This window comes from Eubalaena glacialis, chromosome 2 (assembly GCF_028564815.1).
Source record: "Eubalaena glacialis isolate mEubGla1 chromosome 2, mEubGla1.1.hap2.+ XY, whole genome shotgun sequence".
In the NCBI taxonomy this organism is placed as follows: domain Eukaryota; kingdom Metazoa; phylum Chordata; class Mammalia; order Artiodactyla; family Balaenidae; genus Eubalaena; species Eubalaena glacialis.
In genome coordinates, this window is record NC_083717.1 from 34,829,126 (window position 1) to 34,847,328 (window position 18,203).

The 18,203-nt window shown below is 50.1% G+C and overlaps 1 protein-coding gene across 2 annotated transcripts in view; it reads left to right on the forward strand.

The window, feature by feature from the left end:
• IL16 (interleukin 16) overlaps positions 1-18,203 on the forward strand; it is a 71,670-nt gene that overhangs the window by 44,772 nt on the left and 8,695 nt on the right. For both annotated transcript variants that reach the window (XM_061179811.1, XM_061179814.1), the window contains exons 8-14: positions 1,147-1,264; positions 3,432-3,564; positions 7,544-7,631; positions 8,350-8,828; positions 12,374-12,524; positions 15,128-16,226; positions 17,977-18,145. In XM_061179811.1, the coding sequence (XP_061035794.1) occupies positions 1,147-1,264; positions 3,432-3,564; positions 7,544-7,631; positions 8,350-8,828; positions 12,374-12,524; positions 15,128-16,226; positions 17,977-18,145 (2,237 nt within the window). The remainder of the gene's footprint in view (positions 1-1,146; positions 1,265-3,431; positions 3,565-7,543; positions 7,632-8,349; positions 8,829-12,373; positions 12,525-15,127; positions 16,227-17,976; positions 18,146-18,203) is intronic.

Consider the following 18,203-nt stretch of genomic DNA (forward strand, 5'->3'; position numbering starts at 1 on the left):
TGACGGGGGCAAAACTGCACACCTGGTCACCATCCTCATGATTCTGGTCCTCCACAGGCATCCTGTTTTGATAAATCAAATCATCATCCACCCAGTTACTCAAGCCAAAAAGTCTCAGAGTTCTTCAAGCTAAAAAAATCTCTACGAGTTATCTTCATTTTAATTTATGAAATCCCCATATTGAATCCATCAGCAAGTCTGTCTTCAAGATGCGTTCTGTGTATATCCATCTCTCTCCAATTTCACTAGCGGTAAAGTCCAAGTCACCACTGCTGGGTGAAGAGTAGCTTCTTGACTGCTCTCCTTGTTCCCATTCTTGCTTGACCCTTCATAGCTCTTTCTTTTCCCAGCAGCCAGTCATATTTGGGAAAATAGAAATTAGACCATGTCACTTCCTGCTCATAAGTCTCCTATGGCATTCCTTCTCAGTGGAGAATAGCGTCCTTTCACTGACACATCCTTGTTGACAAGGTTCCATTTAAGCTGGCCCTTGCCTCCCTGTCCTGAATCCTGTCATACCGCTCTCCCCGTGATGGGCTACGTTCCGGCCACACTGGCCTCCTTTTTGGTCCTGCAGCATGGCCTGCTTCCTTTCACCTTGGGCCTTTGCATTAGCTGTTACCTCTTTTGGGAATAATCTGCCCCCATCACCACATCCCTGGTTCCTTCTTGTCATTCTTAACTTTAGCCTAAATATTGCCCTCTCTGAGCCCTAAAGTGGTCATCCTTTTGTGTTCTAGTGCATTCCCTATTAATTCTCTGCATAATACTTATCACTCCCTGACATCTTCCTCCCTCCTTCCTTCTCTCCCTCCCTCCCTCCCGCCCCCTCCCTCCCTCCTTCCTTCCCTTTCTCCCTCCCTTTTCCTTTTTTCCCTTCCTTCCTTCCTCCCTCCCTCCCTCCCTTCCTTCTTTCCTTCCCTTTCCTTACTTGACCTTAGCATCCTCATCTGCCTTGGTCACTAGTCGCTGACCCTAGAGCAGTGCCTACTCACGGTGATCCTCCATAAGCATGGGTGGAATGAATGCATTAATGAATAGGAGACACCAACTAACCCAGGACAGGTTTGGCACCTAATAGACTAGTGCAAACCTGGGACAGCTCAGTCACCAGTCCCCCCACCCCCATCCCGTTCTGCCTTCCAGAGGCTGGCGTTGGGCTGGGAATCGGCCTGTGCAGCGTCCCCTATTTCCAGTGCATCTCAGGCATTTTCATTCACACACTCTCTCCGGGATCCGTGGCGCATCTGGACGGACGACTCCGGTATGTCCTGATTTCTGTTTTTGAAAAGACCCCTGATTTACAACAGAGGGAAGGAATTCCTTAGTGCATCAGGAGACTGACTGGGAGATGAGATATTTAGAATGACCCAGGGATAGCTCAGAGCCTTTGTCCTCAAAGTGTGGTCCCTGGACCAGCGGCATTGAAATCACTTGGGAGTTCCTTAGAAATGCAGAATCCCAGGGCCCTCCCCAACCCACTGAAGCAGAACCTGCATTTTAACTAGATCCCCGGGAATTTGTATGCACGTTGCAGTGTAAGAGGCATTGTCTCAGAGAATATCAGTCCGAAACAGAAAACATGAAGTTAAACATACTTTAATTCAGATGTAAATAATACAGACTGTAGAGTGACATAAATAGGAGCTTCAAGGAGGTTTACCTGTGGAGTCAGTCTGTATGGAAAAAGAAGCTTACTAAGCAAATCAGTAGTATTAACTCCATTTCTTGGTAGCATAAACAGAATATTTTCGGGCATTCCACATACATCTTTTTACGAATAACTTCTAAGAGAAGTAAAAATCTAAATTTTATTTTCAACAAGGGATCTGAGTTTGGTAATTACATTTTATTCCAGTTTAACTTGTTACAGTACTTTATACTCAGTCCAGCACTCGTGCGATATAGCTTCTCTCCTGTAGCATAAGAAGATATATACTATATATTTTTATGTATCCCAGATCGTATATCTTCATGTATATCTTCTCTACTGGGCTTAGGTTTTGCTGAATCAAGAGAGTTTTGCCATATGTTAAAACGTTTTCCTATCATTGTAGTATTGGGGTTGGCTAAAAAGTTCTTTGGGGTTTTTCCATAAGATGTTATGGAAAAACCTGAACGAACTTTTTGGCCAAGCCAATATATGCAAGCCCTGCTTAGGGTGGTATCTTGATGGAGCTTCTGAATTAGAGGTGGGCTTGCTGCTGTCATGGGCAGGAGGGTGACAGCTGATTTGCTGAGCTGCTGTGCTGTTACCTGGGACCGAGTGGCTCAGTCAGAGTGATGACCTTAGTCCTAATATCTTTAGACAGAGTCTTCCCTCCTGGACCTGCAGCTGGGTAGGGACTGTTTTGGAAGCTTCCACTTTCCTTAGCGTCAGGTGCTCTATGGTCTTCAGTTACCTCAGTGAAAATGTGTACTTTCTTAGCAAGAAGGAGAAGGGGAACCAACTCAGTGACAGAAATGTAGAAGGAAAGGGCAGCCAACCACAGCAGGAGGAAGTGTGAAATCAGCCACGGGAGACCTGATTTCCAATCCTGGCCCTGCTGATAACCAGCTAGGGCAGAGGAGGGCAAATGGGGGCCCACCATCTGTTGTTTTTGTTAAATAAAGTTTTATTGAAACAAAGCCATGCTCATTCATTTACATATTGTCTAAGGCTGCTATTTTTAGGCTATGACATCAGAGTTGCACAGTTGCCACAGAGATGGTATGGCCTGCAAAGCCTAAAATATTTACTTGTTGGCACTTTCCAGAAAAAGTTTTTTAATCCCTAAGTGACGTCTTATTGAGGAGATAATGTCACCCTCTCTGCCTCATTTCCCCCATGTATGAAGCAAGAGGATTGGATTGTACAAATCCTCTGTGTATCGATGCAACCTTATTTTTTCTACCTCATTTTTCCCCCATTTCCCGCCTTACAAGAATGAACTCCATTGCCTTCCCTCTTTATTTCTTTTTGCAAGAACCTTGGCTGCTCCCCCATCCAGTTATTTCTTCTTTACCTTTTAGCACGTCCCATCTGCTCTTCCTGTTAACCATTCTGCATATGGGAACATTGAAGCCCCAAGAGAGGATGTGAGCAGTTAAATTGTGGTTAATTGGTTAATCCATTACATTGGTTAAACAACGCCCTCCATCTCGATCGAGCTTAAGTTAAATGGAAAGGGCAGAAAAAAGTTACAAACTTCCGTGAATGTTGCCCCACACTCGGTATGCATTGTCTCCCACTTTGTGGTCATGTGTGAAGGGGGTGTGCCATGTGTCGCTTTGGTCGGCCCTGTACTGAGTTTCAGTCGGGAGGTGAAGGAGGTCTCCTTATTGCTGTGAATTTGAGGTCTCATCACACAGCCCAGGCAGGACTGGGACCTCGGGGAAGCACATGTCCTGCTGATGAGCTTGCTGATGGCTTCCTGTTGATGCCTCTGCAGGTGTGGCGACGAACTTGTGGAAATCAACGACTCCCCCGTGCACTGCATGACGCTCAATGAAGTCTACGCCATCCTGAGTCACTGTAACCCGGGTCCAGTCCCCATCATGGTTAGCCGACATCCGGACCCACAGGTGACACCCTGCTGGGCATCCTCTTCTTCCCAGGCCCACTCTCTCAGGACTCAAATGAACCAAGTGTCTGTCGTAACAAGCGTCTGCAGAGAGGTCCTCTGACAAACTCCTAGACACAGAGGCGATCGGCGTTAGCTCAGGGAAGCTCTTGCAGCTGGGTTACAGGCTCTAGGGCAGGAAAATATAGACCCAGGGTTCCTGCTAGTAGATAGAAGAGATTCACTCATGCATGCATCCAGTGGGTCCCGACTATGTGATTGTCTGGACCCGGGCGCTGAGCACACAGGAAGAAGTGAGCTCGTAGCACGCAGCCCTGCCCTCCAGAAGCTTACGTTCTCGCTAGAGAGACTGACAGAGAAATCATTGCAATACAGAGTGGTAAGTACTATGAGAATACAGGGATACAGAAGGGAAGGTGAGAGAAATCAAGAAATATCAGAAGTTAGTTTTCTCCAGGCAAAGAATTTGCGGAAGGTCATTCCAGGCAGTGGGAACACAAAGTTAAGCTGCAGAGTCGTGAAGGGACCTGTCGTGAAAGGAGATGGGTAGGTTCTCGGGGCTGGGATGTAGGGACTGGAGGAGAGCATCGAGAATGGAGTTTGGCGAGGCATTGGCGTTAACGTGGCAAAGGGCTTTCCACAGGACGCTAAGGTGTTTGCATTTTATTCCGTGAGTGGTGAGGAGCTAGGGGAGGCCTCTAGCTCTATATGTAACATGTTCAGATTTTTTTTTTACCCTTTGATTGCACGGCAGAGGACAGGATGGAGGAGGTGGAACTCAGAGCTTTTCAGAGGAAGGAAACGGATGGTGAGGGCCTGAGCTAAACAGCAGATGTGGGAAGAGAATAGAGAAGAAGGGGCAACAAGAGGCAACCTGGGAAGAATCAACAAGATCTGTTGGCTGATTAGCTCTGGGGCAAGAGAGGGGGGAGCCTAGGAGGACTGGAGTATTTTTAGATTAGAAGACCGAGTGATGGCAACACCACCACCGGAGTAGAGAATCAGAGAAGGGAGGTGGGCTTGGAAGGGAAGAGAAAGACCTCAGTGTGGGATACAGAGAGATGGAGGTGCCTGGGGGAAGTTTAGTTAGAGATGCCCATAGGCAATTAGATTTAAGACTGACAGTGACGGGTAAGTGAGATCCAGGTGCGAGCAAGACTTGAGAAGTGCAGCCGTGGGCGTGGGCGAGATGACTTTGGGGACCCTGGTGATAATCACCATCACTATTTATTTCATCCTTAGTGTGTACCAGCTGGGTTTGCCATAGACCTGACATATACAATTGCATTTAGTTGCTATACATCCCTCTGAAGTCGGTATGATTTTCCCCTCCAATTCCTAGAGGAGGAAACTGAGGCTTAGAAAGGCAAAGGAACTTGCCCACTGGTGGAGCTACAAAGTGGAGAAACGACGATTTAAATCCACAATAGTCTGTGTTCTTAACTAGTGGGCTCCCAAACTCCCAGCAGAGATAGGACAGAGAACGGAATGATGGGCAAGACCCACACGTGCCTGTGTGGTGGGGTTCAAACCCAGCCCTGCTCAGTTATTAAGCACTGACAATAAGCACACTGGAGGAAAGCGAACTTCTCACTTCAGGTAAACAAGTAACTCGTCTAAACCTCTGGGCAGTAGAAGAGAAGAGAAAAAGAAAGGGGTCTCGATTCGTTGATCCGTGCCTCTTGCTGCCCTGGAGTACCATGGCGAGAGAGCAGCGGAGGAGGACGCAGGGTAGCGGGGCGAAGCTGTGGCCCCTGGACTTGAGGGGCTTGCACTCTGGCTGGAGGGGTGAGACGTCCACACAGAGAGTCCACAGGAGGTGAGGGCCCTGGGCGTGAGGGGGTCAGGGGCCCAGCTGCTCAGCCGAGGGAGCCAGGTCGTGAAGGGCAGGCAGAGCTTGGAGCAGCAGAAAGGCTAAGGCACTGCAGGCAGGGGAGACCCAGGGACACACACAGGCAGCAGGATGCCTCGCTCATGCCCAGCTTTGCTACTTACTTTGAGTGACCTTGGACCTTCATCTAACCTCTTAGAGGCTCTGGCTCCTCAACTCTGAAATGGGGGTATGGTCTTTACCTTACAGGACTGCTGTTGAGGGTAAATCTCTTCTACTGAGAGTTTACCATTTGGCAGGAATTGTGCCCAGCACTTTTAATGATTTATTTAGTATTATTTTTTTGCGGGGGGGTAAAATTATCTAACATGAAGTTTACCATCTTAGCCATTTTTTTTTTTTTTTTTTTTTTGGCCGCAGCACGCGGCATGTGGGATCTCCATTCCCCAACCAGAGATTGAACCCGCGCCCTCTGCAGTGAAGTGCGGAGTTTTAACCACTGGACTGCCAGGGAAGTCCCCCATCTTAGCCATTTTGAAGCGTGGAGTCCAAAAGAAGTGTGGCACGAAGGACATTCACATTGTTTTGCAGCCATGACCACCAGCCATCTCCAGGACTCTTCATCTTGCCAAACTGACACTCTCTACCCCTTAAACAACTCTCATCCCCCCACCTCCCAGCCCCTGGAGATGACCATTTTACTTTCTGTCTCCATGATTTTACTACTCTGCATACTTCATACAAGTGATGTCATACAGTATTTGTCCTTTTGTGACTGGCTTATTTCACATAGCATAATGTCCTTTAGGCTCATCCATGTCGTGGCATGTGTCAGCATTTCCTTCCTTTTTAAGGCTGAATAAGATTCCATTGTATGTATAGACCATATTTTGTATATCCATTCATTTGTTGATGGACACTTGGGTTGCTTCCACCTTTTGGCTATTGTGAATAATGCTGCTATGAACATAGGTGTACAAATATCTGAGTCCCTGCTTTCCATTCTTTCTCGGTATATATCCAGAAGTAGAATTGCTGGATCATATGGTAATTCTATTTTTAATTTTTTTGAGGAACTGCCATACTGTTTTCCATAGTGGCTGCACCATTTTACAGTCTCACCAGCAATGTACAAGCGTTTCAATTTCTCCATATCCTAGTCAACACTTTTCATTTTCTATTTTTCTCATAGTAGCCATCCTCATGGGTGTGAAGTGACATCTCATGGTGGTTTTGATTTACATTACCTTAATAATTAGTGATGTTGAGCATCTTTTCACATGCCTATTGGTCATTTGTATATCTTCTTTGGAAAATGGCTATTCAAATCCTTTGCCCATGTTTTACTTGGATTGTTGATTGTTTCTGTTTTTGAGTTGCAGGAGTCTGATTTGCAAATGTCTTCTCCCATTTCCTGAGTTGCCTTTTCACTCTGTTGATTGTGCCCTTTGTTGACTGATACACAGAATATTTTCATTTTGACATTGTCCAATTGATCTATTTTTTTTCTTTTGTTGCCTGTGCTTTTGGTGTCAAACAATGTATTTCTTAAAACCCTCTGTTCTTACTGTGAAGTAGGTTCTATTGTTGTCATCATTTTACAGAAAGAAAATTGAGGTTTAGAAGGTTAAGTACCCGTGCAAGTGTGTGCAGTTAGAAAATGGGGGCGCTGGGACTTGAACACAAGTCTGTTTGCCTCCAGGACTCATACTTTTAACTATTACTCTAAGGTGATTAATTACCTGTGACAATAAGATGGTTAGGGTGATGGTTATGACGTCTTCGTTGTTGGTAATGATGATGATGATGATGTCATGACAGCCTTAAGAATGGAATAGCTCCCAGAGGTAAACTCTGAAATGGTAACTTTGCCTAGTTTTGCAGCAAGTAGTGGAGAGAAGGTTGGAGAGTTGAGAGGGGCCGTCTTGGGAACCCTATTATTGACAGAGTTTGGACTTTACCTAGAAGATACTAGGGAACCATTGATGCCCAGGGTGTTTTTGGAAATGGAATTTGTTGGCTCTTTGTAGAGTGGGTGTGAAGGAAAGAAACTAGAATCCAGGGGCTCAGCTTGGGAGCTGGTACAGGACACAGATCCTGATGCAAGAGTTTCCACTGTTTGCTTGAGGAGGTGATGGATATTTTCTAGGTCTCTGAACAGCAACTCAAAGAAGCTGTGGCCCAGGCTGTGGAGAATGTCAAGTTTGGAAAGGAGAGGCATCAGTGGAGTCTGGAAGGTAAGGAAACAGTGAACTTGCATTTGCAGTATCTTTGTCTTCTTAGAAAGCTTTGAGTTTAGCCATTAACTCACCCTCTCCAATGGATCTCCATTTTACAGATGAGGAAATGGAGTGTGGGAGCCTGGGTTCCCCCAGAAGCCGACTCTGAGATGGTGTTTGGCCTGCAGGATGTTTATTCAGAAGCATCCTGGGCTCCACACCTGTGGAAGGGGAGGGGAGTCTCAGGGCTGGGCAGAGGGACGAGCTGAGCTGAGATGACACCAGACAGCTTCTGCCAACCCCTGGAGCTCAAATGGCCCATCAGAGTTGTCCTGTTGGCAGAAATGGCTGGGCCTTTCTAGCCCCATCTCCATCAGGCTCTGGAGATGGGCTGCCCCTCGGGCGAGGTGGCTCTCTGTAGCCGAGGCAGTCCCTGGAGGGGCTGACAGCTACAGGCCATCTGCTATCAGCACTCGGCACAGCTAGGACATCAAGCCCTTCCTTGAAGGGCCATCTAGGGGGTGCATCTCAGTCTCCATCACATGGAGACTCAGAGAGTTTGAATGATTTTCCCAACTTAAAGTCACTGGTGCTGGGCACCAGACCCAAGACTGCCGAGCTCCAAACCAAAGTGACCTCGGAGGAGAATCGGACAGCCTGGGCAGGCAGTGTGCCACCCGCGGCTCACCTTGTGAGCAAGGCCAAGGGTGGAGGTTCCCTTGTGCTTCCAATGCAGGTGTCAAAAGGCTGGAGAGCAGCTGGCACGGGCGGCCGACCTTGGAGAAGGACCGGGAGAAGAACTCAGCTCCCCCGCATCGCAGGGCTCAGAAGGTCATGATCCGCTCCAGCAGTGACAGCAGCTACATGTCGGGGTCCCCCGGGGGCAGTCCCAGCAGTGGCGGAGAGCAGCCGCCCTCCGACTTGGAAGTCAGCACACACAGCCCCAGCCTGCCCCTGGGGCCGGAGCCAGGGGTGCCTCCTGGGGCATCATCCAGGCCGCCCCAGGAGAGCCCGCCCCTCCCTGAGAGCCAGGGCGGCCACCCGCCACTGAGACTGAAGAAATCCTTCGAGATTTTGGTGAGAAAGCCTACGTCCTCCAAGCCCAAGCCTCCACCCAGAAAATACTTTAAAAGTGACAGTGACCCTCAGAAGAGTCTAGAAGAGAGAGAGGACTCCCTGCGCCCTTCTGGACACACCTTGCCCACCTGTGGCCAGGTAAGAGTGGTGTCCGATGGGTTGAGTGTTCTCCTGCGCCAAGCAGGGCTGATCTTGAGCATTCGCAGAGCGTTAGCCATGGGCAAAGGAGGATTCTCCTCCATCAGAGAGAAGAGGCTGGGCTCAAGTTTAGGGCCGACTGCGGGAAGAGAGGTTTGAAGCTCGGCAGATCTCAACTGAAGCCCCAGTCTTGTTGATTGGCTTCTGCGTTCCCATCCACTACACGCTGGAATTCAGGGTTGTTTTCACAGCTCTCTAAGCCTCAGTTTCCTTATCTGTTAATTGGGGCCAAGTTTAGAGGCTCCCTCCACGGGCTAGCATGAGGATTAAATGGAACCAACCAAGTGGATGCCTAACAGACTCTCAGGCATAATGGTGTTCATTGCTATATTGGCTCTTCCATCACACCCCTAAAGACCTCCATGTCCTGCCATCCCACTCCCCTACGGGAAGGCAGGCTGACAGCCAGGCAGCTTCTACATCTTGGGCTGTTTTTATGCCCAGGCGCTGTGCTTTGTCTCAGTTAAGCCTGACAACCACCTGGGGATGAGGGTACCCTTCATGCAAAGAGGAAACTGAGGGACTTGCTCAAGGTCACATTGCCAGTGGGTCACTTTATCACTAGGCTACGCTGTCTTTCACTTCTTCCCCGACAGCTGCCTTCTCTGGGCAGGTGGAACTGGGGCCTCTGGGAATCCCCTCTAACAATCTGTAAAGGAGGGTTGGTAAAGTTCAGCAGGAGTAAGAAACCCCAGGGAGGAAGCTATTGAGTAGGAGGGGTGAGAGTGAAGAAGGGACAGGAAGCCAGGTTACTGAAGAGGAAGCACAGTTTTGCAGAGCCGGCAGGATGTGGCTGGTTAGCAATTCATGATGGCGTTGCCGAGGTGGATCTGTTCCCCTGCTCCTCCTTTCTAAGCAAACATTTCATTTTCCTTTGAGCCTGAGACCCTGTAAGTCCAGGAGGGCAAATCAGGAACAGAGAGGCTGAGAAGCCAGGCTTTTTACTTTGTTCCTGGAGACCCAGAAAAGGAGCGGATTTGCCAGAGCAGGTCTGCCCCAGTGATGCCCTTGGGCCACCTGGCCGGGTTGGACCAGATATGGGGCAGGGGAGTCTCCCCAAGTGAGGCTGCTGGAGGAGGAATCGGGGTTTCTGCTTCAAACCTCCTTCTTCTTCTGCAGAAGAAGGAGATCTGCTGCAAGCAAAAGTTCCTTGTCTTTGCCACGCTGTGCTGCCTCTTCAGCATCCGTCGCTCCTGCCTGCACCCTCCCACCTTCTGCTTTGTCCCACGTGGCCCACAGACCCTTCTACGGCCTTTTACAAAAGCACAACCAACACCACATTATTTTCCTGGGCGTTGGGGTACAGAGAAAGGATTATAGCACAGCAAAAACAGGAGGCTGTTTGCTGCATGTCATTCTTCTTAAAAATCTCCACCACCATGCCTGGGGATTTCTCACTGGGTGTTTCTCTCCTTGGCCCCAGTGTATAACATCTCTCCATCCTTCCCTCCCTCCCTCCACCTCCTCCTCCTCCTTTTTCTCTCTCTGTCTCTCTCTCTCTCTCTGTCCCCCCACCTCCCCCTCCCCCAGTCTTTTCTCTCCAGGGTCTCAAGACCCTTCTCAAGCTTTTATTACAACCCCCAAATCTTCTTCATCTACTGTAACTCAAGGGGACTTAACTTTCACTACCAAAATGACCTTCAGGGTATTCCCTTCAACAGAAGACCAATCCTCTCCCTTCTAGAAAATCAGCTTGAACTATCACTTGTGGTTAAAAATCACTTTCTTCCCTAAGTCCACATCTCTGTCTTCTTTCCTTCTTTCCCTTCTCTCTCCCTCTTTCACCAAGCACTGTGCCAGGAAATACTATTTAGAGCAAAATTCAAGTAAAATCAAATTTATTTCAGGAGCTAATTAAAAAAAAACAACTCCCATGAAGAGGGTGCAACATCAGGTGTGTTGATGAAAAGACAAAACACGTCTGTGTCTGTTCCAAGATGCAAAGTTGCTTTGATGACTGTGGTTGGTACCCAGAGCATCGGCCTACAAAAGTGTCAACCAATCATGGATATAGACAAGTGTCACCTCATCTTTCAGAGTTCCAACTGGGTGAAATTAAATTTCAGCCACATATCATTTCTTCCTGCTGATGAGTGTCTTAGATACCGTCAGTCTAATATTTTAAGCTTCTAATGCCATGGCCAAGCCTTGCTTCTACGAAGGACTAGTTCAAGAAACGCAATGATTCCTTTGAGTTAGTTAGTCTCCCAGTGTTTCCAAAATGCCTCCCTAGACTCAGTTCTACACTAGGGACCTTGGCTGGGGCAATGCTTTGTGAACGTATTTCTAACTTCTGTAGAATTTTCATTCCTAAAGAATGTTTATTGACAAAGTAGGTATTAAATCTCAGGCCACAGACATTTTCAATGTCTTTTTTAGTCCCAAATGGTGCATTTGTTCCTCCTTCCTTCCTTCTTTTTGGGAGGAAGCCTGCAGCCTTGTCAAATAGCCAGCCCGTCATTCCACCTGACCCTGGAATGAGCAGAACACAGATGCCATCCACGGCAGCATGGCAGAGTATTTCCCTTGCGGAAAAATTTAGGCAGCATCATTTTGATGATGTCTGCCTTTTTTTTTTTCTGGGTTGGTATTTTGCTTATTCCTTCTACTGTGTATGTCTATGTCTCTGGAATACTCTTCCTCAGCTTCTCTGCCTAGAAAATTCTTACCCTTTGCTCAAGAGCCAGACAAAAAGCACTTCTCTTGGGAAGCCTTCAGCACCTCTCTGGGACAGAACTGGTGCTGGCTGCTTCCTCTGGGCCCTGACAGCATCTCTTTCATGCTGTATGAAAACCCAAACTCCAGTAAAGCATTGGATGGTTACTTGGTGCTTGGTCCATCTCATCCCTAGGCTGGTTTGTGAAGGAGCCTGAGTCCACATTCAGGCTCAGTGGGGAAAACGATTCTGCCCTAGAATGATAATATCACTTTGGGGGCTGCAAAGGGAAGTGATGGCACAGGTCCTGAGTATCTGTCATCCTTTGCAGCATGCTTTCTAAATAACTGAATAATGAATCACAATGTAGAAAGCGATAGACACGTTTTCCTCCAAGTGTTCTAACTTTAACTTAGTGAAGACTAGAGGGCAGTTCTTTGCCTGGTTCTCTTCCCCCCTGGGACGGGGGGTAGTTTGGCAGAATGCAGTGGTAAATGAAGCAGTGACAGTCCCCCGTCCCCACTCCCAAGCCTCTTTTCCCTGTCACAGAGCGCCCAGGATCTTCACATATGTCAATAGGTTGAGCCCGTGTTCTGGACACCGGCTCGTGGGAAGCAGAGGGATGTTCTGGGCCTCCAGGAGGTGCCGGCTCCCTGGGTCAGCCATGCAGGCACCACAGTGGAGGAAAGGCCCTTGACTGACAGGGCCGCTGAACTTCTCATTAAAGCATCTCAACGTCAGCTCTCCAGTCCCAATCAAAGTGCGCCTTGCCTTCTCACAGCTGGAGGCTACCGTTTTGACACGGTCTTGCTTCCTGTTTACACCACAGGAAGCCAGCGAAGTACTGCCACCGCTGCCTGTGCAGGAAGGCGCAGCAGGGAGAACCCCCCACGCCACTGCCTGCAGCCCAGGACCTGCCGTCGGCCCGCAGACGACGTCCTCCTCAGAGGGCCAGCCGGGGAGGAGAGGAGCCAGCCCAGGTAGGTTTTCAATTAGATCTGCCAGGAGGAAGGAACTTCCGGATCAAGGTCCAGTGCTAAGGATTAGAACGTGAGTCTGCCCAGAGCATTGGAGGGTTCTGCACAACTCGACAGCTGGACTTGGGCCGATGAACGGTCAGGAGTCCCCTGAGGCGGTGGCACTGCAGGACCGTGGCGTTGCTGTCCAGCGTGGGAACCTCCTGGCTGGATCTGTGATGCTGTGATGGGGGCGGGGGATGCAGGGGGAACTCGGGGCCAATCCAGACAGTCAGCTGGAGAAAGGGGCCCTCGGGAAAAGGTCCAGGACACGCCCACCCAACCACAGTAAGCAGCTGCTCCCTCTAGGGTGACAGCATTCTAGTAAGCTGCATTCAGCATTTCCAAGTCCAGGAACGCGGGGCCAGAGAGGCAGGAATAAACAGCATGTTGCTGGTGGTCACCGCCTCCTGCGGGGGGAGGGGGGGCGTGGATGGAAGGGGTGTGCCCACATGGTGCCCCTGGAAGTGCTGAGACATGAGTTGAATATGCGGAGCTTTGTTAGAAAGAGCATCGGACTTGGGGTCAGGGAGACCAGGGTAGGAAACCTGGCTCTGTCCTTCGCGAATGTGATTCTGGGCAACTTTCTGTACTTTTCTGAGCCTCAATTCACTCATCAGCAAGTGGGAAATCACACAGCAGCCCAACATGTGATTCAATTCAGCAAACGCGTACTGAGTGCTGGCTTCGTGAGGCCCTGTGCTAGCTTCTCGGGAGGGAGGGAGGGAGGGAGAGGAAGAGATAGAGATAGAGGTAGAGACAGAGACCGAGACAGGGGGAGAGAGAGAGAGAGAGAAGATATGAGAATGAATGAGAAAGAGAATGAGAGAAAGAAGAAAGGCCAGTTCCTGCCATCAAGGAGCTCCCAGCAGTGGCAAGGTAATAACTATGTAGGTTACAAACCTACACGTTTATCACTCGACCTGTTTGAGAAACACCACGTGAAAAGCACACAGAAGGCTCTCAGAGGTTAAGGGACATTATGAATGGAAATAGCTGGCACGTCTCACCCAGAGCAGGGGCCCTACCACTGGAGGCTCCTCCTCCCCGTCCCTCCCCTGAGTCATCCCAATTGAGGAACTTGCCAGGGAATGCCTTGGTGTTCTAGTGGCAAGAGCTCCTCACGCCAGTTTGCAGAGGGCTCTCCTGTAGCACGTCTGACTACTGAGTCTTACGACAGGCCCTGCAGCAGAGCAATATGTAAATGCAGAACCAGGCTGAGGGGGCTGGACTCACTTGGTAAAGCCCCCAGAGTCAGTACTATCCACCCTGGCCTTTGGGGTGATGCAGAAGTCTCTTTGGCATCTTCAAGGCTTAGTGCTCTGCATGGTTTGCATACCTTGAGGGCTGGCGTTGAGACCAGGGGCAGGAGGAATCAGCCCTCCTTAAACTGGGTTGCATTCTGATACCAAGCATCCCCCAGAGCATGGAACCAGAGCAGCATACTCCTAACCAGGGAGAGATCAGACCTGGGGTGACCCAAGGGCCACGCATCTACTTGGCTTCTTGGCTGTGCAGGACTTGGGGGCCGGCCTCCCTCTGTTCCTGGGAAAGAGTCCGGGCAGTCTCCCCTGTTCTGGCTTGTTCAAGACTGGCTTCCAAGAAAGACTTCCATGTGCTCCCCTCCCCACCAGTGGTGAGGGGCTGAACTTGACTAGGCATGCCTGATAGAGCAGGTTGGAATGACCTGGGGGGCTGCTCCAACATCAATGCCCAGGCTGCATCCCAGGTGTATTAAATCAGAACCCAGGGCTGGACATCAGCATTCTTTAAGTCCTCCAGATTCCAATGTGCCAGCCAAGTTTGGGAATCGTTGTCACAGAGCTTCTTTCTACCTGGGACCCTCTCATCAGCTCTTTAGGTAGGGGGAATGCTCCTTTGCTGAGCAAGCTGGTTAATTCTTTGAGGAGGGAGAGTAGCAAACTCACATGACTTCAGGGACCAGATGGATGCTTTCATGTGTGAAATGCTGACCTGGTGAGGGTAAGGGCTGTAACTGCGTAGAGCTGGGGTGTGCCCCGTCTGAAGGCGTGCAAGCCCACTTTTGCTTTTTAACGACATGGTGGTCCAAGCCAAATACGGCTGCCAATTTGTGACCCTGGGCTTAAAAGTTTAAAAGGTAAGAGAATTGCTTTGGCCTTTAAAGTTTTAATGAGTTATCTAAGAGGCTATTTAGTACAGTGGAAAGAACACGAAAGTGGGGAATCAGGAGACAGGGGTCTCACCCTGGCTCTGCCAACAGATGACCCCTTACCCTTATGAATGTTGGGTTCCTCAATCATACAACGTCAGAGATCAGACTAGGTATTCTATGCGAACCCTTCTAGCTCTAAAATGCTGGGATGCTGTGGAGTTAACTCACGCCTCTGGTCCTCTGGTTCTGTGTCCCTGTCTGTTCACACTTAGCCAGTTAATAGCACCTGGGGTAGCAGCTCAAACAAGGGATCCACCACTTCTGCTTATCGTCTCCTCTAGAATCCTTGCTATTCATCTTTGAAACTAGAACTTAGGAAGAAAACTCACGATCAGGTGTAACGCACAGCGTTGGCCTTCTTTCTGCTCCCCAGTGACGCCAACGTCTCCGATAAAACACCCACTGCTTAAGAGGCAGGCTCGGATGGACTATACCCTTGATATCACCGCCGAAGACCCTTGGGTTAGAATTTCTGACTGCATCAAAAATCTCTTTAGCCCGGTCATGAGTGAGAATCATAGCCACACGCCACTGCAGCCCGTCGTCACGCTGGGTGAGGAAGATGGGATTCAGGGCCACCCAGATGGGACTGTGCCCAAGCTGGACACCACCAGTGGTGGGCCCACAGTTTACAAGTCGGCAGACGGCAGCACCGTGAAGAAGGGTCCTCCAGTGGCCCCCAAGCCCGCCTGGTTTCGCCAAAGCTTGAAAGATTTGAGGAATCGTGCCCCAAGGCAGCCCCCAGAGGCAGCCTCCCCCAGCCAGCCGACACCCACCTCCAGGGAGCGCCCCGGGCCACCCCTACGGGCCTCCTCTTCCATCAAGCAAAGGATCAGCTCCTTTGAAACCTTTGGCTCCTCTCAACGGCCTGACAAAGGAGCCCAGAGACTGAGCCTCCAGCCCTCCAGCTCCTCCGGGGAGGCAGCAAAACCTCCTGGGAAGCAAGAGGGAGGACGGGCTTCTCAGGCTCCTGGTGTCTTAGGGCGAGGGGCTCCCCCCACCGTGAACCAGCAGCGGCCAGAGCCAGAGCAGCTGCCCCCAGCCTCCCTCGCAGCCCTGGAGGCCAGCGACCCCGGTGTGCTGGCGTCCCCTCCCCCAGGACAGCAGCCAGGTCAGAAAACCCTCTCCTCAGACCCCGACCCTCTCTCAAGGCTGCTGGTGACGCAGATGGAGGGATCTCGTGGCCCAGGGGTCAAGATACCAAGCCAGCGGGCACGGAGCTTCCCCCTGAGCAGGACCCAGTCCTGTGAGATGAAGCCACTGGATGAAAAGACCAGTAAACTCTACTCCATCAGCAGCCAGGTGTCATCGGCTGTCATGAAGTCCCTGCTGTGCCTCCCATCTTCGGTCTCCTGTGGCCAGACCTCCTGCAGCCCCAAGGAAGGGGCGTCGCCCCCCACAGCGTCCAGTGAAGATCCTGCCGCAAATAGTTCTGCTGAAGCTCCTGCCTCAGACACGGGCTTCTCCCTCAAGTGAGTGTCTCTGCCCAGTGTTGACCTTTCTTGTCTTCCTTCCTCTTATAATCCTCTATGTCTTGTAAAAAATCGCTCAGGTTTGCTAAAGGATTGTTCCACCTGTTCTTTTATGCGCGCATGTGTGTGTGTGTGTGTGTGTGCGTGTGTGTGTGACACCTCTGCCTTCTGTATTAAGGAGTTTTCACAACACCCGGCCTTGGGAGGGGTGGGAGGTGGGGGACAGAACTGGCCCCCTGGTGAATTACATGTGCATATTTGGAACTAATGCACCTTGGACATATCCGGCCATTGCTCAGGAAGACTAGAACGAGGCCAGGAGATGATCCCTTGGGGGTTCTTGCCATCTCCCTCTCTCCAAAGAAATCCACCTGTACTCTGCACAAGGGTTCAGCCCCCTGGAGTGGGAGTTTGGACATCTGAGGCCCAGTCCCATCTCCCACACTGACGCCCTGACCACGAGCTGGTTCCTTCCTCACTCCCCCTCGGTTTCCTCTTCAGTTGAAATTAGGAGCTGGGCAAGACCTGCTCCACAGAAGCGGGGGCGCGGGGGCCTCCCAGCAATGCCCCAGAGCTCCTGCTGCGGGGCTGGGGTTTAGTCTTCCCTCTTGAATCAGAACAGCTGTGCATTGATCAGTATTATGTATTGTTCTTATACTGCTGAGAAATGTTGAAAACTCACTGACCCAGATGTTCCATCAGGTTCCAGCTACTGTGATGTTCTATCAGGTGCCAGCTACTGTGAGGGAACAGGAGCGATCCTCCAAAACAGCGGTCCCCAACCATTTTGGCACCAGGGACTGGTTCCGTGCAAGACAATTTTTCCACGGACCCGGGGGGAGGGGGAGGTTCAGGCGGTAATGCCAGCGATGGGGAGCGATGGGGGGCGGCAGATGAAGCTTCGCGTGCTCGCCCGCTTCTCACCTCCTGCTGTGCGGCCCGGGGGTTGGGGACCCCTGCACCAAGACACGCCCAGATCAGGGCCTGAAGAGCCAGACCAACTCAAGCATTAGAGTTGGTCAGTGGTAGAATCGTAGCCTTTAATATTTAGGCTTCCCAGGAGCTTGCTCTTTCTGGCTGAGAGTCTGTTCTTCTTCTGGAACTGCAAGGCTCACCGTTAGAATTTACTGCTGTGAGACCCCCTCCACCTTTTAGCAGTAAAGATCTGTCAATCAGAGGAAGGAATGATCCCTATCACCCAAACCACAGTTTCATGCAAAATATGAAGTGTCATTGCAAAAAATAGCTACAGGTACCAAAATGAGTTCAAAAGAAAAAGGAAGGCCAGCTGCTAGCTAAGTGGGCACCATTTGTAGTGATTAGGTGCTAAGGTAGGATAGGCAGCTGCTGACAACATCTGTGAAGGAGGCCAAGGTGCGTGTGTGTGTGAAAGGACATCAGTCTTGGTGGCCATCTAGGTGCAGATTTGTCCAAAGCATCAGTTATACTCTGGGGTGAGGTGTTGAGGTTTTGAACACAGACTTTGGAGTCAGACACACCATGATCTGTGATTTCGAGTTCCAGATCGCGGCCTCTCATAACCATGTGACCATAGACAAGTTATTCCCCCTCCCTAAGCCCCAATTTCCTCATCTCTGTAGTGGAGGGATGCTGGTATCTATTTGTGGATTTGTTGCACCAAATAATAGAATGAACATTAGCACCGTCTTGGAATAGAGTAATTATGCTAAGGATGTCAGCTCTTATTAATATCACGATTCATACTGCGTGCGGGTCCTCCCTATGAAAGCCTTTCAGAGCTGCGAGAATACACAGAGGGTCTCGGTGAGCCCACGGAAGCCGACGACTCAGACCACTGCGCTCCTCCGTCTGGTCAATCAGTTATCTCCCTGCTGAGCTCCGAGGAATTAAAGAAGCTCATAGAGGAAGTGAAGGTTCTGGATGAAGCAACATTAAAGGTAGGTTTCTTTTAGAAGCACTTACAGAGATGAAGGCCTTGCTATGAGCAGTGTGGTC